At 47.3% G+C, this 22,409-nt stretch overlaps 1 protein-coding gene across 3 annotated transcripts in view; it reads right to left on the bottom strand.

Moving 5' to 3' along the window:
- The window catches only part of TEX10 (testis expressed 10), a 429,953-nt gene that overhangs the window by 222,341 nt on the left and 185,203 nt on the right, over positions 1-22,409 (bottom strand). For all 3 annotated transcript variants that reach the window (XM_085606784.1, XM_085606783.1, XM_085606782.1), the window contains exon 10: positions 8,426-8,559. In XM_085606784.1, coding sequence (XP_085462910.1) covers positions 8,426-8,559 — 134 coding nt within the window. The remainder of the gene's footprint in view (positions 1-8,425; positions 8,560-22,409) is intronic.

A 22,409-nucleotide genomic window follows, 5' to 3' on the forward strand; every position in this document is an offset into this window, starting at 1 on the left:
AAGCATGTAAGCCATTCGTTATGTTTAAAAAAAATTCTAGTAATGGGATCCCGCACCAACCAATGTATCAGTGACTGGTGATCAGCCCATGAGCTCACCCCAACTGTGCTCTGTGGCGCTTCGTGAGCAATGCTCATAGCTCGCCCCGTGATTTACTTTTGAGTGATATGGTGTTCGAAAACCGTGTCCGGTGGCGTCTGGTCCTGGCGAGAGGGAGTGATCTCTAGCATCCATGTTGACTCCCAAGTAAAGGAACCCGTGCAGCACTTCCGGGCAAGAGTGTCACGTTCTGTGGAAGTATAGTCCGACAACCTGGTGTCGGGAGACACCCATCTTACCATTATAGGACTGGTGAAAAGTCGCATGTTAGTGCGATATTGTGAATGCAAAAAGACCAAAGTCTTATTAAAGAATGTCGGTCTGAGGGTAATAGGTATCAAGCAATAAACCCAGCATATGGATCAGTGGGCTATTCGTGGTTGGAATACCAATAGTGATGAGAATGGACGACGCGAAAGAGGATATTGAAAAACTATGCCAGGGATCATAATCATAGTGAACGAAATCACAGCTAATCAATTGAGGTGACTTGAATAAATGAGTAAATGTTATGTGCACGTGATTTTAGACCGATGGAAGGTGAATACGACGTGAGACTAATCATAGGAGGCAGAGGGAAAGTGACAGGAGAGTCCTATTTAAATCGTAAACAAGATCGGTCGACAAATAGAATCATGACGACTGGGATACATCTGAACGTCCTGTAGTCCATCATGTTCTAGCACATTAAAAGGAAACCGGATGATCACATGTATATATGTGCCAGTAATAAGCACACTGTTTAATTTTTAAACCCTCCCAATTCCTCGTATCACCTGTTTCCTTCTATTTGTCGAACGATCTTGTTTCTATTTTTACTGGGGTTTGTGTGTTTGACCATAGTTTGCCATCTTTGCCTTGTTTTGACAAGCAACCAGTGCCTTGTTCTTAGGCCCTCAATTGTGCAGAGCAGATCTACCACATGGTAATCCACAATAAATCATCTCTTACATTCACAAATTAACTCAACTGGTGCATGTCTGCTACCTAATGGGTTCTTTGGTTTATTAAATTCATGGTACTTGTGGAAATGAGAAAATTAGTAGTTTTGGTGAGAATGTGCAACTCAAATAATCAATAGTATACCTTCCACCAGGGGACGTATCATAATTGAGGAAAAATGTTGCATGTTATATACAAGGTCATATATATACAAGCACTCTCTGAAGTGTGTTAGCCTTCTAAATATGGGTGTTGCAAAGCCTTGCACAATGGAATCTGCATTTCCGCCTTCGCCCCTACCACCTACCAAGGGCAGTGCCTTAGTACGTCCGATCAGCCAGCTCACATCCTATCAAAGCCTCATTTAGTGACCTTCCATTTCAGGGGATTTGAAGCAGTTTCAAAATATTTTTAGAGCTTCTTCTAGCTCAAAATGGTGTAATTTCAAATACTTATCTTTTTTCATGGTTGTGGAACATCACTCATAAGTACACTGAAACCTTGACAATGGCACACACATGCAATCTGAAAACCTGGCAGCTATGTTCTCATTGACATTACCTCAATGGCCGCAAGTTATATTCCTTATGTGGATTTAAAAAAAAAGACCAAATCAACATTCACCTTATTTATGCCCATCATAGGTTGCGTAAATCAGGAGAAACCTGCCAAGGAAAACCACTATCCCTTGGCAGGGCTACCAGGTTTTCAGTTAGCTTATGTGTAACATTTCCATGTTTGAGGTGTGCTTATGTGTGACGCTGTTGCATCCTGTGTGTAACATTATGAGTGACACTTATAACTTCCTGCTACCAAAAATTCTTGGACACACCCTTCATTTGTCTCTCAGTAGAAGACACAACTCATACCCCTATGCCTCTTAAAGTCACTCCAAACAACCCCTTAATGGCCATGTTGTGAGTTTACAGTACCAATCCCCAAGATCATCGAGCAAAACTCCAAGTAAATGGAAAGTAAAATGATAGAGGTAGGCTTCCTTTCCTCTGTCCAGCCCACTGTGCACACCCCAGCTCATAAAACTTACCACATGCATGTAACCTCAGGTAATTAAAGCATAACTGACAGCAGGCTGCCATATTCGTAATGGACTTAGGCAGTACATGCTTAAATGAAGCAGCGGTATTGTGGTGTCGTCTCCAAAATTACTCATCTCAGGTAGGTGCATGTAATTTCATAATAATGCATGTATTAGGCAGCACGTCTACTACTATTCTTCACTGAGCCCCACACTCAATGACTCTGCTCATGGGGTCTGCTGTGATCCTAGGCTTTCATTAGGACCCTGCACTCTAACTTTGACCCTACCTTATGACTGTTTAATGCTTGCTATTTCTCTACTTTACCCCATCCTACCTCTACCCACCACTTTGGCCTTCTTAATAATTCATACTTTTCCTGACCTGTCCCACAGCCTGGCACTCTGTCACAACTTTACTCTTCTCCCGTTTTGCCCTCAATGTACACCACTCATTATACCTCTCCTTACCCATGGTTCTTTCCTTATCTCATAAATGCCTCTCACACTGTCCCTACCCCTGCTTTCTGTTACTATCATCTCAATCTGCTCCCAGTACCTCTTTGCTCAGTTCAAAAGCTTCCTCCGACTGACTCTCTGAGAATGCAATCAATGGCAGGGTAAGCAAGTGATGTCAGAGAGGCAGAAGAGGGTGGGTGCAGGTGAGCATGTAAGACACTGATTGTCTGCGCATGCTTCTTTCATGCTTTTCCCGGCAAATACTGCCCCTGAGGAATCACAACAGGCAGATATGCTGTTGATTCCATATCTGCTGTTTTCCATGGGGGCCGCATGGAAAGGACTGATGGGCAGCGGGCCGTACTTTGAGAACCGCTAACCTCCAGGAATGATTTCAGCCAGGGATGTAACGCAGCCCCTGGGTGGGCGGAGGGGGCAAACGTTCAAGGGGAGCCGGACTATTCAGCCAAAGGCCAATGAATATCAGTGAGATAGGGAGACTCCGGGCCCCTCATCACATTCTGCAGGGGGACCCCCATCACTCTGCGTTATGCCACTGAGTTCAGCAGTGAGCGCCATCAACTCACCCAAAAAGCAGAAAAAGTCATTTGTCTGACTCAAGTGCCTTTGCTCCTGAGGCTCACATCAGAGAATCATGGCCTAACGGTAGTACCTTTATTTTGTTGCGAGTTATTAATCCATTGCATAAAGGGGTGGCTGTTTGTAACTGCATGTGTGTCTGGTCCTCATTACAAGTTGGTAATTGCATTTTGATTTGTGCGGTAGCATCATGAGCAATAAATACCACATGACATAGATTTGCTGTTCTTAATCCTCTAACCAGATCTGCAGCAGATCAAAATGTGAATTGGTGTGTTAAGAGCAGGGAGGAGTCTAGCTGAGAAACTGTCACCACTGCTGAGAAGACAATGCTACATGGCTTCTTTGTGTCCACCAAGCACAAACATATGCTGAAAGGAAAACTAATGGCTTTAAAAGCACAGGTGCAGCAGTTGCCTTCAATTGTACTGGGGCTTGATCCTGCGAAAATAGAAAAAAAAAAACTAATTCAGTATGATGCAGTACATCGTTTATGTTCCCACAAATTAACCAGGTGACGAAAAAAGTGATGGCTGATGTGTGTTAGTAATCATCAGTCTGAAAAGGTCCTGAAAAGGCCCTTACGAAGGGCACAGCCAGAAACGCCCTGGGAAGATTTAAGTTATGGACACATGAGTTTGGAAGTAAATTAAAATGGATACTACAATGTAAATAAGAATGTAATTCATGGAAAGAACATAAAATTAAAAAAAAAAAACTACTAATTACCTCAATACACCTTGAATAATTTATTTTGCTATTGAAATCTTTGAGTGCAGTTTGGGGACTCAAGTCTCAAGGAGACAGCACACCTTTTGTAGAGTCAAATGTAAGACATCATCCACTCTTTTCCACACTTCCGCCAAGAAGAACTGGCCTCCAAGGCAAGGTCAGAAGGAGATAAAAGAGTAGAAGCAGTGGATGAATCCAGCCCACTCGCTACACCCAACTCAGCAGTCCAGCTGTCCAACACAGGAGGGTCCAAAAGCACTGGCTGCTCTAATGGAAACCACCCATCCTGTCCCTTCACCAACTATTTTTCGTGAAGCAGCCACAGAAATCACTGGTTCAGAAAATGGCTTGGTAAATGACGTCGAACAGCACCGAAACTGCGACATATCGACGTCATCATGGTAAGGTGGAGGGGCGGTCGGCACCATCAACGACCCAGACACAAGGAGGCGAGGGTAAGCCGACTCCACAAGACTCCCAAAAGTGTTGGACGCCGACTCCAGCTCGGAGCCCGCCCGTGCCGTAAAAACAATCGCCGAAGAAACCACAGACGCAGTGTCAGAATCAGCCGGCACCACAGGTGGAAGCCCCAAAGGCTCGTGCTCTGGCACCACTGTGTCCAAGACCAAGTCTGCCGCAGAGGGCGAACCCGCTAGCGATGTCGCAGGGACGCGCGGGAGCGATTCTGAGCAAAGGCCTCATCACTGGGGCGTGAGAAGTCTCCGGAATCCATGTCGCAGGTCGAAGGAGCCCTAGAAAGAAAGCCGCAACTTCAATCCCATGCGACACCAGTTACCGTGAGACGAAGCAGGGTACTGGGACCGCTGCGGCGGACCACAAGCTGAAGAGCGACGCTCACTGGAACAACCTCTGGATCAGCTAACTGCAAACCGGGAAAACAACCGACACCTCAAGGAACTGGAACTCCGTGACAACCGTGCCGTCAGAAGCTTCAACCACTGGCAGGCATCACATTCTTCGGCATAGTGATGCTCGCCCAAGCACCACATACAAATAGAATGTGGATCCGTTCAGACATCTGTCGAGCACAGGACCCACAGGATTTAAATCTAGAGAGCATAGAAGGCGGCACACTATTTCAGCCGAAAAAATTAGTCACAGCAGCTGAAACAAGCATTTACAATGCAATGGTCTCGGCATTGTTAAAGTTTGAGCTATTGGCATTGCTCATGACATTTTTGTTTATGTTTTTGTTTTTAAAAACATTTAAAGAAACAGCATTGTTATTTACAATGTCAATAGCTTAATCACTCTCAAATGCGAGACCTATTGCATTTGCACCCACACATAGAGCCACCCACACAAAGCCACCCACACACACAGAGCCACTCACAGAGCAACCCACACACAAATAGAGCCACCCACAGAGCCACCTACACACACACGCAGTAGCCCACTGACCTATTTACATTATGTGCACTTTGTGATCTGCATGGTACATGTTCTTTGCTGCAGGCACATTAACCCTATGTGCTACTTTCCAGGAGTCAAAACTTCCACTAGACAAAACTCTGATCTCTCTCTAGGAAGAACATTAAACACCAGAGTCATCATGACATTTTTATTGTTGCCGAAAATTGCTGGAGGCCAGGAAGGAGGCAGCAAGCGCTTTTAAAACATTAATTTACTTGCAAACATAATGTCTCCACCCAAAGTCAGCGCCCGGTCACACCGGTTGCACTGCCCTAGAGCTGGCCCTGCTCAAGGGTCCTGTGACCTCAGTGACAGTCACTGCTGTTCTTGGCTGTGCTGCTTCATAGGCCTGCTAGCAAGACTGGAGGTGAACTTCAGTATGGATTGTGGTGGACAAACCTTGAAGGTTAACCCAGACGTGCCCGTGCTAGGGTCCACCTGCTGGTGCTAAAACACCAGCGCTTCTAATGTCTTGCGCAGCCTTTTAAGGTCTAGCATGGGATTGTGCTCTCTCAGGAGAGTCGTTTGGTGGACTGGTTATTAAGGCTGAACCTGCTTCCCCAGTTCCAAATTCAGCAGCTCTGGCCATAGTGCCACATCGTCTCCCCCACTGAACACCATACTGTCCCACTGAGAAAAACTCACACTGCCTTCAACTACAACCCAATTGCAGCCGGCTATAAACACCTGGATGAGGCTCAATTTAAATGACTCAATAGACGAGAGTAATATGCGGCCTACAGAAAAAAGTAACATCATCCTGGAAAAAGCAAACACTCATAGGGGAATGCAAAATTTAGCAAACCATGTGAAATGCAAGCAGGAACAACATTGTTACCTTAACGCTTTTACACTCACTATTCAGAAATCAGTGAGTGCTTTTGCCTGAGAGGGGCCTTGAATGGTCCTATTTCAATGTCCATTGCTGATATTCTTACAAAACGTTAGCAGTATGGTAAAAAGACCACATCCCTGGACGCATAGCCACAGTACACATTTTGTTTTCCAATCCACAGTGTGGCCTTGCACCACAGTTAAGTTGACGTCAGCTAACACTCTGTAGAGCGTCGCTCTGCCAATACCATAGATTTACACACAGAGTGCAGCGCGCCGCTGCCACCTGCTTCTGCTTTGCCCTAGGAATGATGCTTACTCTCTGTGCCGCCCGCGCCGGTCTCCTCCTCAGCTCCCTGCGTCTTTCTCCTGCCAGTGGTCACCAACGCCAGCAGCGCCGCTAGCACCAAGAGTCCGAGCAGGAGCGACACAACTACGAGCGCCGCCCCCTCCATCTTCTATCTGTTCGTGAAGCTAGGCTCTTCCTCCACGTTACTGCACGCCCAGGGAGGGAGGGGACGAGGGGGCGCGCGCCCGCTTGGAGGTTGCTGTGGGCGCGCACGCCTTCTGGATTTGCTTCCTAGACGCTAGACCGCGCCTGGAGTATACGTAGTGGGAGTTATGAGAGGCGCGGCTTACAAGAACGCATTATTTTACTCGTTACCTCTGTAAGCACCGCCTCTTCGGATGCATTAATTCAAAGAGTTTTTTCACAAGTGCACGGTATCTTGTGACTGGCGCTCCAAACTCTTAAAATGTGCCTTCTGGATTTGTTTCCTAGACTCTAGACCGCGCCTGGAGTATACGTAGTGGGAGTTATGAGAGGCGCGGCTTACAAGAATGCATTATTTTACTTGTTACCTCTGTAAGCACCGCCTCTTCGGATGTATTAATTCAAAGAGTTTTTTCACAAGTGCACGGTATCTTGTGCCTGGCGCTCCAAACTAAAAATTTTCAATGTATGTAACGTTTATAAAATATGTCAACAGTAACACTGTTTGCCTGTCTATGTCAGTAAGTGAGCTAAACAAGCACACCACTGCCTTTCTCCGAGGCGAAGCAGAAATGCCTCGGAGAAAGGCAGCGGCGTTTCCGGATTCGGGGGCGTGTTTTTCTGTTCTCTCCTCTTGCCATTGGCTGGAGGAGATAATTAGAAAAGTTGCAAAAAACACGCCCCCGAATCCGAAAAGGACGGGGCCTGTTCGTAGTGACGGACCTCTTCTCCAATGGCTGGCCAGCATTCAAGAGGCCAGCCAATGGAGAAGAGGGGAGAAGAGGGGCGGCTTCAAGCCCCTCTTCTCCAAGTCATTATATCTCGCGAGCGAGACTGCGCAAGCGCAGCCTTCGCAAGCCGAGACCTAAAAACGGCCAGAGATATGCTACTCCAGATCCGCATGCAGCGCAGAAAAAGAAGAAACTGATGTCAGTGCACTGGAGGGGACATATGTGGTTTCACTGACATCACATTCAGAGTCGCCGTTGTTACAAATGACAAAACATCTGGTATTAAGCATTATATGTGAAGCAAGTTGTTGAGGAGGGGTCTGTATACATCCAAGTTAATGTTGTCCAGAATTTTCTTCTCTCCGCGCCATTAAACAAGGTGAAGGTTTTAATCTGGACATATTTTCTGATTACCAGCTAAAATATAAAGCTTTGGCTGATAAAAGTTGTACTCTTTTGAGAGTGAGCTTGCATGGATTATACAATGGTACAGGTGTTCAAACAGTTATATATCCTCTGCAAAATCCATTTCCCAATAATTTTGAAAAAAGCACCCATTATTGAGGAGTCTGTAATGTTTGGGTATATTTCATACTTGTATCAGCCTTCAGTGAAACATTCTATTCAAAGTACAGCATCACCTACTGTATCACAGACAGGAAATCAAAATAAGTGAACAATACATGTGTGTGTTTCCAGGAGTGGTGTAGGTTGGTCTAGAAATGGACGCTCTAGCTAAGTCTACCCAGCGACCTAAGGGCTCCTTCAGTGATGAGCAAAATGAAACTGAAATACACTTTCGTTGCAAGTACTCTCGTGCCGAGAACGGCCACGCACTTTATGGGCCAGATGACTCCATTAGGGTGACATGAACAGACCGCCATATGTTTGGTCCCATTCTGTAATGGTCTAGGAAAAAAGTGATAAGAAAGTATGCTTGGGGAATTAGCAATATATAAATACTTTGGCTCAAGCATTTTCATCTATTTTTTTTTTTTTAAGATGGCGTACCACAGTGGAAAGAAACAAAGTACTTTGGAGTCGGATTGATTTTATTTTGCTTACCTCCGTCACAGTATAGTGGTGATCAAACTGATTGTGATCTGTCAGGTACAGACGAACAGGTGAAACCTGTGTTTGGCAAATATGGGGACTTGCTCTTCTGTCCTGAAGCCAGGAAAGCTCTTCTGAGGAGAATCCTAGAATCGTGAAAAGAAAGGAAACACAGCCCGAGATGTAAATCTGGTTAAATGACACCAATTCCCCCACGTTTTCCTCTACCTGACTAGCACATGACCTTCCATGTTACGATTTCAATGTAGTATTTATAGGTTAACTATGTCTCTCAGACAGGGATATACTTCAGTCTATGGTGCTTGAATCTAGTGCAATTTTATTTATTTGCGATGATTAGGGGGTTCAATTAAATGTTATGCATAAGCTATGAGTAGGGGGTAACCCTCAGCTACCGAAAATCACTGTTACAGCCACTAAAGAACACTTATGGAAATTACACAGCAACTTTTTATGCACTTAGGCAGGACACCCATGACAGAACTAATATGACAGGTAAGTAACTTTTCCTTCTCCTCATGGGATTCTCTTGGATATCCATAAAGAGCAGTGTAGAATAAGTTAAATGATGCTCAAACTCGGAGGAAAAATCAGCGGGAAGGGCAAAGTCAAACAGTGCCTACATGAATAAAATGCACAGAGATACATTCCCCACAACTGTACCTGTTCTGGGGTCAAGAGTCAACACCGTCATATTGGGCAAATCTATGCAAATCAGTGGACGTGGCTGCACTATCACACATAGAATGAGCCTTCGGTTTACCCATGTGTGGTCTTGTTGGCCTTTTGAAAAACAATTAATTGTTCAGGTAACACAATCTAGCTATGGTTTGTTTAGAGGAGGTCAGTCCATAAATTAGAGACAGCTGTTTCAGCTCTTTACCTACTTAATATATATAGAGCCCTTTACACAGTCAGGTCATGATTATGTTTGGCAGAAAAGAAGCACAAGTTCCTAATGAAACCTTGTTACGATGGAAAATCAAATACCGTATCTCTGAATATAGAGTATGAAGCTCACACGTTCTTGTGGCTGTTGTAACAGCCACAAGAAGAGCCACCTTCACAAAATTTGCTCAGATTCGCACTATGTACAGGTTCAAGTGGACAGGGCATTCATTTGGAAAGGAAAATGTTAATATCCGAAAAGAGTGGTCTCCCAACTGCTGAAATAACTTCTCAGGCCATTAAGAACATCGTTAATCTCTGAGATTTGAAGAAGGATGCCTAAGAACGTCCCTTCCAATAAGCAGGTATAGCAGCCAAATGCATTTCACAGACACGAACTTAACGACAGAATGTGTTAACTAAGGAAGAACAAAATTTTGTCATCAATTTCTCGGGTCCACCTGTCTTTGAACGCACCAGGAGTAGTACATCTTCTACTTAAAAGCATATAAAGAGCAAGTGGTGGGCCTAATAACTTCTTTCTGGATTTTCATGCAATCATCTGGTAGATTCAGATATAGATACTCCAGAACCAAGTTGTCAAGATCAGAGACTGCAAGAGACGAAAAATATTCTGCCCTACATTCTGGAGCATAGAGCTATGCAAACGTCTCTTGTGAGCTTGAAGAGACAGGTGAAGATCCACATAAGTGGTGGACAATCTGGAGCAATGAGTATCATTGGCATGATGAACTGAATCAACTGGATGATGACTTTTGGAAGAGGGGCTACTGGACAAATAAAGTAAGCTTATGTCCTCGACAAGTGTATCTTAAAGAGTAACCCCATCGGATCTGGAAACCCGGACACAGTGGAGAAAGAGTTGAGCATTTTCCCCTATAGCAAACAGGTGTATTTCTGGAGCGTTCCACTCTTGGAAGAGATCTTGTCGGATGCTTCTGTCAAGCAGTCACTTGTGTTGCCCTACAAGATGGCTGTTGAGCGTGTACACATTCTAGTTCTGAATGTCTGGAAAATAGATACAAGTCAGGGAAACATTTCTTGTGCAGCCCAGCACCAGATCAATTGTGCTTCCCTAGACAGGACTGTTAGAACAGTCATCCTTAGGGTGGTCGTCCCCCCTAACCTTTTGCCTGCTTACCTCCACTTTTTGATGTACCTTTTTGTTGGCCTTAGGACTCCGAGCACTTTACCACTGCTAACTAGAGCTAAAGTGCATGTGTTTCTCCCCTAAACTTGGTGACATTGGTGTATACCCGATTGACATATTTAGTTTCCAACTTGGAATATTCGTTGTCTTAATGACCACAGAAAAGCCTGCTTATTTCACACCTACTTAGTCACTTAGTCCGCCATAAGATAGACATTTGCTTTCTTCAGGAACTACATCTTACATCCAACACTGCCCCAGGGTTACACGCCAAATGGTGTGGTGAATCACATACTTCACTATACCTCAATTATGCCACTGGGGTAGCCATTTCAAACCGTAGAGGCCTTACCTGGCACCTAACCAGATCCCACATAGACCAAGACCGCCGATATGTCATATTAGCAGGTACACTTCACAGGTAGCCAGTGCTATAGTAGACATTTAGGGTCCTAATTCAGACGCTTCATAGTGTCCAGCTAACAAGCCTTGGCAACAGAAAGTCGACGAGGTGCACAGGGGATCAGTCCCAGCAGTTTAGACGAGGATACTGGCCTCAAATTGCAAAGAGGAGAGGTCAGGCCTTGAGGGAGTAGTAGAACCACCACCTGTGTTGCTGAGCCTAAGCACGTGGGACGTCAGGAGCAGCATACCAGTCAGCTTAGTTGCGGTGCCTGCAGATGCAGTGAAGTGACTCCTTCACTACAAGGGAAATCACTTCGGGTGTCCTCGATGCCCACAGGACTGTTGAAGATCGTGGGAGAAGCACAGACACAGACTATGAAGAAGACTTGAAAAATAACGAGACCAGGAGCAGAAGGAATCTTCCTTGATGCAGTCTAGGTTCCAGGCGAACTCCAGCGGAGTTCAAGTGTCCAGACGATTGAAGAGTGGCGTGGTTTCAGCCTTGAGTCTTGTCCCACTCCAATTCTGAGGATCCACCCACAGGTAAGCACTTTTATACCCTAAGAAAGGGGTTAAGGCAACTCGGGGGACCCTCGCAGAGGGGCTAGACAGAGGGAAGGATACTCCCATGTCTTTTATCCAATTTTGCAACAGAGCAGGAGCAAAGGGCTCCCAGAACTGGTTTCAACTGGAGTATGCAAGGAGGGCACCAAATGTGCTCTTCAAAGCAGTCTGGTGGTGCTGGCAAGCACCCCCACCCCATCCCAATACAGTAAGTCCTGTCTGGGAGGTGGTCACATCTCCCTGTCACAGGAAACCTATTGTTCTACCTTCGCCTGCTTGGGCTCAGCCCAGCAGCAAGAGGGCAGAATAGTGTCTGGAGTAGGCACCAGCACCGGCTTGCTGGAAGACCCTGGAAGGCTGTTAGCAGGAGTACGGGGGGGATTCCAGGAGGAACCCCCAGGGCATGGAATCATACCTACAGCACTGGGAACGGTGTTGGGGTAGGATTCCAATATGTTTGATACCAAACATGCCCAGGTTCGGCAGAGCCACTATATAGTTAGCCAGCGAATAATGACGATGGCCATTATATGTATCAGAATGGCTGACCGCACTTACAAAGCCCGGAGAATCGACCGAGGGGTATCCTGCTCATGCAGGGGCACCCACACACTTATAACCCAGGATTGAAATGCCAATCTTAGGGGTGACATATTGGCTTTAAGTGTAGTGACCTCAGATATAAGAAAACGAAAATCTGTTTTAAGTGGTGCTAGCCCCAGCTTGTACAGGCACAATTTGAGTGGTCACCCATGGGTGGCAAAATACATGCTACAGCCCATGGGAGGCCCCTGGTGTACCTATTCCCTGGGTACCTCCGTTCCATATACTAGGGACTTATAGGGGTACACCAGTCGCCAACTGTGGAGGTACAAAAGTAGTTTCCATCCGAATTTGTTGAGGAAGCACGGTGACTGGGATCCTGATTAGCAGAATCCCAATCAGACTAGTGAAAGCAAAAAAAAAAAAAAAAAGAAGTGGAGAAAAAAAAAAGCATACTGACACCAGTAAAACATGGAGGTAGCCATGAAAGTAGATCCTACTTTCCTACAGTGGTGCTTTCACTGTTTTACTGTTTGAAGTGTTGCACAAATACTTTACACATTGCCTCTAAAGTTAAGCCTAACTGATCTCTGTCAAGCTACTAAAGGGTGAGCACAGGTTAATTTAGGGTGTGCTTTTGCCTTACTCTGACTAGGATAGTGGTTAATTCTTGACTAGAGCTTATACCCCTGTCGACCAGGAGCCTAATTTCTAACAATTACCATACAATAACATGGTTCTGGGTAACATTCTGCACTATTGAATATGCTACTTACCAGTATGCATCTGTTCTTGGCATGTAGGGCTGCTGACATTCATATCTGTGCATAGATCGCCGCCTAGTGTTGGGTCCGGATGTTTGCACGTTGTTGTCCTGGAAGAGTCTTCGAAGTATCCTGAGATAGGGGACTCCTCCCCTGGACCACAGTGCGCATGGGCATCCTCTCCCCTCAGATTGTTTTTCGCCATTGTGGCAGTGATGGAGTAGATACAGAAAGTGATGACCATGCTATACAGTAATTCTGAGAGCTGCAGCTGCTACAGGCACCGGGGAGGAGGGTGGGCGATATGAATGTCAGCAGCCCTACATGCCAAGAACAGATGCATACTGGTAAGTAGCATAGTCAGTTCGAGGCATGTGGGCTGCTGAATTCATATCTGTGCATAGAATACATAGCAGTACCTCCTATTTGCGGCGGCCACCAGTGCCAGCTGCAGCAGTCTGAAAAAGAGTTTTGAGAACAGCCTGTCCTACAGCTGCCTGCTGTTTTGAGTGTACATCTACACAATAGTGTTTGGTAAATGTATGTATAGTGGACCATGTGGCTGCTCTACATATATCCTGTAAAGGAATGTTTCCCAGGAAAGCAATGGACGCCCCTAACTTACGTGTTGAGTGGGCTCGTGGGGGAATCGTTAATGTGCGTTTAGCCTTTTGATAGCAAATTTGAATACATTTAACGATCCATCTGGCTATACCTGCTTTGGAGATGGCGTTGCCTTTGTGTTGTGGAGAAAAGGCAACGAAAAGTTGTTTTGTCTTCCTAAAGTCTTTAGTTCTGTCTATATAGTACATGAGGGCTCTTTTGACATCTAGTGTATGGAGCATTCTTTCAGCGACATTTTGTGGATTCTGAAAGAAAACAGGCAATTCAATAGTTTGATTCATGTGGAACTGTGATATTGCTTTAGGCATGAATTTGGGGTTGGTACGTAGTACGACCCTGTTTGCGTGAACCTGTATGAATGGCTCTTGAATGGTTAGTGCCTGGAGTTCACTAACTCTTCTTAACAAAGTGATTGCCACTAGGAAAGCTACTTTCCAGGTGAGGAATTGAATCTCACATGAGTGGAGAGGTTCGAAGGGTGGACCCATCAGTCGGGTGAGGACCAAGTTGAGGTTCCACACCGGTGCTGGTGGGTGTCTTGGGGGAATTACTCGTTTAAGTCCCTCCAAGAAAGCTTTGATGGCAGGCACTCTGAATAAAGAGAGGTGCTGCCTGTTCTGGAGATAGGCTGCTATTGCGGTCAAATGGATACGTATTGAGGTGTATGCCAGATTGCATCGGTATAGGTGTAAGAGGTAACAGATTATGTTTTGAATGGATGCGTCTAGCGGGTTAATGTTATTGTTGTTGCAATAGATGACAAACCTCTTCCATTTAGCTGCATAGCAAGCTCTGGTAGTGGGTCTCCTGGCCTCCTTAATGATCTCCATACAGTCAGGTGGCAGGTTTAGGTAGCCAAACTCTAAGACTTCAGGAGCCAGATTGCCAGGTTCAGCTGTTGCGGATCTGGGTGCTGAATTTCGCCATGGTTCTGCGTTAAGAGTGCAGGTTTGATCCGCAGCCTTTGATGCGGCACCACGGAAAGTTCTAGAAAGGTGGTGTACCATGGCTGGCGCGCCCATGTGGGAGCAACTAGGATGAGTGTCAGTGAGTGATGTTGCAGTTTGCGTGCCACCAGCGGTATTAATGGCGCTGGGGGAAAAGCGTACGCAAATCTGCCGGACCAGTTCATCCATATCGCATTGCCCTGCGACTGTGGATGTGGGAACCTGGCGGCAAAGCTTTGGCATTTTGCGTTTTCGTTTGTGGCGAATAGGTCTATCTCTGGATGACCCCACTGTTGGAAGTACGGTTGGAGTACTGACGGGTGTAGCTCCCACTCGTGCATCTGGTGGCTGTGTCTGCTGAGCAGATCCGCCATCTGGTTGTCCTTGCCGGGGAGGTGTTCCGCCATGAGGAATATGTTCCTCTGAATGGCCCACTTCCACATGCTCTGAGCCAGATGAGACAACTGTGGAGAGTGTGTTCCTCCCTGCTTCTGTATGTAGTACATGGCAGTCATGTTGTCCGTCCGGATCAACACAACTTTGTTGCACAAGTGTACTTTGAATGCCTTCATTGCCAGGAAGATTGCCATCAGTTCCAGAAGGTTGATGTGCATCTTCTTTTGTTGTATTGTCCATAGTCCCTGCACTGGAGAGACGCGTCCGCCGTCAGTATTATTTGTGGAACAGGCTCTTGGAACGGTCGGTCCTTGCAAAGGTTTTGTGGATTCCACCAATGCAGAGAGTTGTATGCCCGACCGCTCACCAACACTAGGTCTTTTAATTGCCCGTGAGCCTGATTCCATTGACGTGCCAAGCACTCCTGAAGCGGGCGCATATGTAGTCTCGCGTGTGGGACTATGAAAATGCAGGAGGCCATCATGCCTATTAACTGCATGAACACTCGCGCAGGAACGGAGTGTTGAGGTTTGAACTTTGAGATCAGCATTTGCATGCTGTTGATCCTCACTAAATTTGGCTGAGCTGTGGCTGCCAGAGTGTCTATGGTCGAACCCAGGTACTGTTGTACGTGTGCGGGTTGGAGATGTGATTTTGGGTAATTTAGTGAGAATCCCAGACTGTGAAGAAGGTGAATGGTGAGGGACATGTGGCTGGCACATTGCTGGGCTGACTTTGCCTGAACAAGCCAGCCGTCCAGGTAAGGGTAGACGTGAATGTGTTGTCTCCGTAGATGTGCAGCCACTGTAGCTAGGCACTTGGTGAAAACTCTGGGTGCTGTTGTCACACCGAAGGGAAGGACTTTGAATTGGTAGTGCTGCCCCTGAATAGTGAACCTGAGATATTTCCTGTGTGACGGGTGTATGGGTATGTGGAAGTATGCATCTTTGAGGTCTAGTGTGGCTAGGAAGTCTCCCTGGCTGAGCAGCGGGAGAACCTGCTGTAGGGTGAGCATATGGAAATGCTCTGAGAGAATGTAGTGGTTGAGGGGTCTCAGGTCTAGTATAGGTCTGAGCGACCCGTCCTTTTTTGGGATTAGGAAGTACAGAGAGTACACCCCTGTCCCCTGCTGGTTGAAGGGCACAACCTCTATTGCACCTTTTTGCAGCATACTTAGCACCTCCTGCTGCAATAATGCTAAGTGCTCTGCGGACATAGGACGGTGCTTTGGCAGTATTGTGGGTGGAGTGGAGGTTAATTCGAGACAGTAACCGTGCTGGATAATATCCCTGACCCACCTGTCCGTGGTGATGGTATTCCACGTGGACAGGAACCGCTGGAGTCTCCCCCCCCCCCGACAGGTGTTATGTGGTCGGGGGGAAGGGAGAGGGCGTCACTGTTTGTTCTTGGGTGAGGACCTGGTGTTGCCGTAACCGCGTCCTCTGCCCTTGGTGCTGGAGCCACGATATCCACCTCTGTTGTTTTTATCGTAGGTACTCTGTGTGCCCCCTTTATTGTATGTCTGATGTGACCCCTGTCCTCTAGCTGCTCCCCTATTCCCGGGGCGACGAAAGGAGCCACTACGAAATGTCTGCGTTTGCAGAGCCCCCATTGACTTTGCAGTGTCAGTGTCCTTTTTTATCTTTTCTAAGGTGGTGTCAACTTCTGGTCCCAATAAGTAGTCGGGGTTGACAGGCTGATTTAGGATGTTGTTTTGAATCTCAGGTTTGAATCCGGAGATTCTTAACCAAGCGTGTCGGCGTAACATGACGCTGGTGTTTATCGCCCTCGCAGCTGTGTCGGCAGCATCTAGTGTGCACTTAATGGATGAGTTTGTAAGAAGTTGTCCCTCTCTGATGAGGAGCTCCGCTGCCTCTTTGTACTCGTCTGGCAGATGTTGGAGTAGTGACTCTAGCGTGTCGTAGTGTGAACGATCGTAGCGAGCCAGGAGGGCCTGTGTATTGGCAATGCGCCAGATGTTTGCTGCTTGAGCTGCAATCCTCTTGCCTGAGGTCTCCAGCCCCTTGGACTCTTTGTCTGGGGGAGGAGCATCACCAGTTGTTTGCGAGTGCGCTCGTTTGCGAGCGTTAGCAACCACCATGGAGTCCAGAGGTAACTGACCTCTAATGTACATAGGGTCCCCGGGGCGCAGGTTTGTATTTTTTTTTCAATCCTGGGGTTCAGCACCCGTGCCCTGGTTGTTTCCTTGAAAATCTCCTTTGCCGGCTTGAGAACACCTTTCAACATGGGCAGAGTTTTGACAGTCCTCTCAGAGGAGGCGAAAGTGTCCACCAAGAAGTCGTCCTCAACAGTGTCAGAGTGGAGTTGCACTCCATGATTGGCTGCGGCACGTTCAATGAGGGCGTTGAAGGCAGCAGTGTCCTCTGTGGGAGATGTTTTTGCGCCGTAAAGCTGCGTGTCCTGGGTATCTGTTGTGGCACCCGGGTCTGCAGGGTCATCCCAAGCTTGATCTGGGTCCTGCTGCTCCTCAGGATCTATATCTCTAGGGTAGGTGGTATCATCACCCATGTAATCCTCCATTGCGTCCGTGTCGGAGGGAGTCGGTGAAAAGGACTGGGGATCCGGATAGGAGGTATGCAGGCGTTCGTATAGAACCGGTTCGGATTCTGCTGGCAATTTCTGCTTTAGAGGGATTCTGTAAGAGTCCAAGGCCTGCTCTGGTGTGACCTTCCGTTTTCGGAGCATGAGTCTGCCGGTGTCGGCGTCGATGAATTGGGACGGTGAAGGCTCAGTAGGAGAGTGTCCAGTAGATGGGGACCTTGTCTGGCGTACACGTGTTCGGATCTCGAACATCTTTGGCGCCGTGGACGGCGGCAAACCAAAAGTGATGTTGGTTGGTGCCGAAGGTGCCTTTGGAGCCTTTTTCGGGTCGGGGCCCGACGTGGACCGGAGGGCTGCCCGTTCTCTGATGCGTTGCAATGACGCCGCAACTTGTCGCACCGAGAACGCCGAAGGTTCTTTGGTGCCGAGTGGTTCTGCAGAGGTAGGCGTGGACTGCTTCGGCGCCACAGGGTCATCGATTCGAGGAGAGGTAGTAGCGGTCGACGGAGTCGATGACTTGACCCTAGTCGCTGCCTTCGAAGTGGACTCCGATGGAGCGGCCATTTTAACTTTGGTGGTCGGGGCCGATTGCTTCGGTGCCGGGGGCCGAGGCGCTTTTGAGGTACCGATGGCCTTCTTTTTCGGGTCGGTACCGACATCCGCTGCCGCGAGTTCGGCGCCGAAATCCCTTTTAGTGCGTTCGGAGCCGATGGTGTGGGCTGGCGTCGAAGGAGTGGAGGTCTTCGAGCCGACCACTGCTAGTTTCACTTTCGGTTTCTGTGGAACCGGTACGACGATTGGTTTCGGTTTCGTTGAAGGGAAACCAGTCTTTTTCGCTAATGATGGCTCTTGCTGGATGTTCGAGGCCGGGCCCGAAGGCGGGGCCGAAGAACTGCGGGATTGATCTCGGGTAAGGCCCGGAGGCGATCCCTCGACCGGAGCCGTAGAATGATGCACTTTGATAGCCTCCGTTTCGACGGGTAGGCCCTGCTCTTCACCAGAGCTATCTTCTTCGGCCCCAAAGGCCTCATCGTAGTCTCCTACCTCATCGTCAGCTTCTTCCCTGTGAAAAAGCGCTTCATCGGCGTCTTCTGATCGGGAATCGTGTTCGGAAGCAGGGCTGTAGTTCATGTCTTCCACGCTTTCAACATCCTCGTCCTCGGTGCTGAAGATGTTGGCCGGGGCCGGTGCCGATTGCTGCGCTTCTAATCTCGCTGCCCGTCGATTCCGGAGAGTCTTCTTGGATCGGAATCTGGCACAGGCCATACATTTAGATTCGTCGTGATCCGGCAAGAGGCATTTGTTGCACACCGGGTGGACGTCGATATGTGGATATTTGGCGTGGCAAACAGGACACCGTTTGAATGGGGTCCTCGATTCCATCGTCTATGTAAGGTCGATGGTCGGATTAAACGGATCCGAAAAACTTGAAAAGTTTGCTAAACTAAGCAAGAAAGCTGTCGATACCGAGCGGGAACAGTACCGACGAAAACTAAAGGCCTTTTGGCCTTAAATAAAGTTTTCCTAACTTGAGCTAAGATAAGCACATCCGAACCCAATGGCGGAAAAAAACAATCTGAGGATGGAGAGGATGCCCATGCGCACTGTGGTCCAGGGGAGGAGTCACCTATCTCAGGATACTTCGAAGACTCTTCCAGGACAACAACGTGCAAACATCCGGACCCAACACTAGGCGGCGATCTATGCACAGATATGAATTCAGCAGCCCACATGCCTCGAACATTATATTACACCAGAGATTGGGTGGGTTTGAAGTCACATAACTGGTCTCAGATATATAATAACTGTGAGATATAAAAGTCTAACCTTTAGTGTTACGGCCTTGAGTTTGACTGTTTACTAAATATGCATGCTCACATCAAGTACTTTAAGTATTTGCAATGTTACAACAGTAACAAGTATTTGTAAAGTTGCCAATATTGCCGTTTATAAAAAAAAATACTACAAATGAAATAAGTCAGTTTATATAGCTGAAATTTCACTCAATTTCAGATGAATTGCTGACGATACTTGTGTTGATTGACTTAAGGACCTTTAAAATTGCAATGCACGGGGGTGTGGCCGACAGCTGAGCAAGATGGCCGGCATCTAGGGAAGCTGCTGTAACCCATGGCCCACCTCCTAGTAAATCCGGCAATTAATCCATGTGTGCCTCCTAGGATATTGGAGTCGCCTTCACTGGTCACCCACCGGGATCGCACCGCATCACAGGGAGGTCTGGAGAATCCAGTAATTCAAAAAAACGCGATGAGGCCTAAGTGCAGGGTAAGACTGGAGCTGGATTGAATTGAGCCCCAGCGCCGAATGCACCGGAGTTGGAAACGCAGACAAGCCCACAACTTCCCTAAGAAGTGGAGGCAAGACAAGAGAGATCGGGCGAGCAGCGGTTGTGAGAAAGTGGCTCTGTATATACTGTTCCCTAATAGGTACAGGGTGTACGGAGTCCCCAGTCCCCAAGGGTTTGGCAGAGGCTAAAGTTAGATATAACCTTACTCTCTAAAGTGGTAGCTTGGTCGAGCAGTAAGGCAGTATCAGAGGACAGTGTAAAGCATTTGTTGTACACACTCAGTCAGCAAATGGTCTCACACACTCAATAACTGAACTCTAGGCCAATGGTTTATATATAAAAAATATATGCTTGTTTTATTTTAGAACCGACAATTGGCATTAAAATATACTTTCTCAGAATGAGATGCTTTATATAAATACTTTTGCAATATGCAGTTGACTTTTGTAAACAGTTACAAGTGGTTGCAATAGGCAACACTATTTTAAACACAACAATGCATTGAGCTCAATGGAAATTTCAAGTTATTTGCAACAGATTACTTTTTGGATTACTTTTGGAATTCCAGGACTGGATCCTAGATTCAGTCCTGGGTCAGTACTTAGAATCAAGTGATGAAAGTCGACTTAATTACTGTGGTAATTTTTAAACAATATTTAGCTATGTGAGGCAGCGGTGGAGGGTTACTGTCAAGAATTCCTGTCATACAAGGGAAACACGCCCTTATGTAAACAGGAGAGCTGTTACATAACTCAAGGGAAACACGCCCTTATGTAAACAGGAGAGCTGTTACATAACTCAAGGGAAACACGCCCTTATGTAAACAGGAGAGCTGTTACATAACTCAAGGGAAACACGCCCTTATGTAAACAGGAGAGCTGTTACATAACTCAAGGAAAACACGCCCTATAAAGGGAGGAACCGGGAGGTACAAGGCTGTCGGATATTGTGTTTACACCGACGTACCTGCTTCGTGAAGAGCAGTGTTCCGGAGTGGTGCTCCAGTAAGGCAAGAACGGAGGTAGGTCGAGTCGTTACTCCCTGGGCCGTGTCTTGCCCCATCGTCACCTGTGAAGGACCCGGAAGCTCTACCAGTCAACCATTGAGCTTCGCTTTTTGACTCGGCTGAGTCCAAGCGCAGTGGCGCTTTTGCTGGTTGGAGTCGTAACTCCCAGCCCGACCAGAGACACAGGGACTGCCAGCTGTAACGCACACCAGGAGGTGTTTGCCGCGTTACAGACTCGGAAGTCCACAGGATCGATCGAGCGGCTGCTCTCGGTTCAGTCTTCTTGCTTGTGATTGGGGTATCGGTGACGCATCACCAGGAGGTGACTCCGCGTCCCGGTGCAGTCTGAGGAAGAGGTTGAGCGGCTGCTCCCTTCAGGTAGAGACCCCGGCTGGGTGTTTCCCTGACTCCTCGATTCTCCCCAACACTCTTCGTGCCCCTCACAGCCTACCGATTGGCATTGTCGGCCATTTCATTTCTGCCCTCTGTTGGCATACGCCGGGATCGGCGTATATGCAGAGGACGGTTAGGACCATCCGTGCTGTGGGCTGGTAACGTACTTAGCCTGGAGGATTCCAGTGACTATAACTTTTGTTTGTTCTTTGTATTTTATTTGCCTTCATTAAAAGAACTAACCCTTCACAAGTGGTTGCGTCCTCATTGTCGTGTCTGTTAAACGATCCTGAGACGTTCAGGGCGTTACAGTTACTGATAACTCAGGATATTCATTACAGCAGACCCAGACCTGTTTTATGCCCATAATCTACAAGCCCCTCGGACGTACCTCAGGAGTGATGTCCATCAATGGAGATCACCGATGCTGTCTCTACAAGGTCATGCAGCACTTTTCAAAATTATGACGCTTCCTCTACGGTTTACAAAACACACTATATGCAATTCGGCAATCCTACTTACAAACTATAGATTGTGAGACGTAGACCCTGCTCTGGGATGGGAAACCCCCGCAAATAGCTATACAAAAGCCGGTGAGGGGGTGGTATGATGCGGGAATTGCATTGCTGAACATTCAGACATATTACTGGGCAGCCCAACTAGCGGTCATCAATCAATGGGTGTACCAGGCACAGGATGAGCTGGCCTATAGAATGGATAGACTCCTCCTGGGCACAGGGGGCTGCACACAGGCTTTATACACTAACCCCAGAGCTATAAGCTCACAGCCCCTACGGCACAAATGATCAAACTCTGGACTGCACTACACAAAAGGCTAGGATAGCATAGCAAAATAACACAAGCCACACCACTTTAGGCTGGTTGTCTAAATGCCCTGTATTTGCTAAGTGGGACCTCATAGGAATCACGAAAGTGGGAGATCTATGGATTAGGGAAGGGGTAGTTCCATTTGAGGACCTACAGCAGGAGTATAACTTTAACGCAACCGAAACTTTCAGATATTTACAGGTCAGGCATGCACTAATGGCGGTCATACCACCGGGGAGTACCCTCCCTGAAGCCTCCCCGGTGGAGGACAGACTGCTCACAGTTTCATGGATCACCGAGCGATCTCCCCGATACATCAAAAGATAATAAATAACTCCCATGACCCCCTCCGACAGCTCCGTGACCAATGGCTAAGGGAACTGGAGGACAACGACTAGCAGGAAGCCCTTAGTTCCCTTAAGGAAGTGGCCATATCCTCGAAACAAAAACTGATCCAACTCAGAATACTTCATGGATCCTATCTCCCTAGAGACAGATTGGTCAGAATGAGCAGAGAGGTCACCTCGACAGGTCAGCGACTGTGTGGACAAGAAGGCACGTTCTACCATATTTTAT

Source organism: Triturus cristatus, chromosome 5_2 (assembly GCF_964204655.1).
Source record: "Triturus cristatus chromosome 5_2, aTriCri1.1, whole genome shotgun sequence".
In the NCBI taxonomy this organism is placed as follows: domain Eukaryota; kingdom Metazoa; phylum Chordata; class Amphibia; order Caudata; family Salamandridae; genus Triturus; species Triturus cristatus.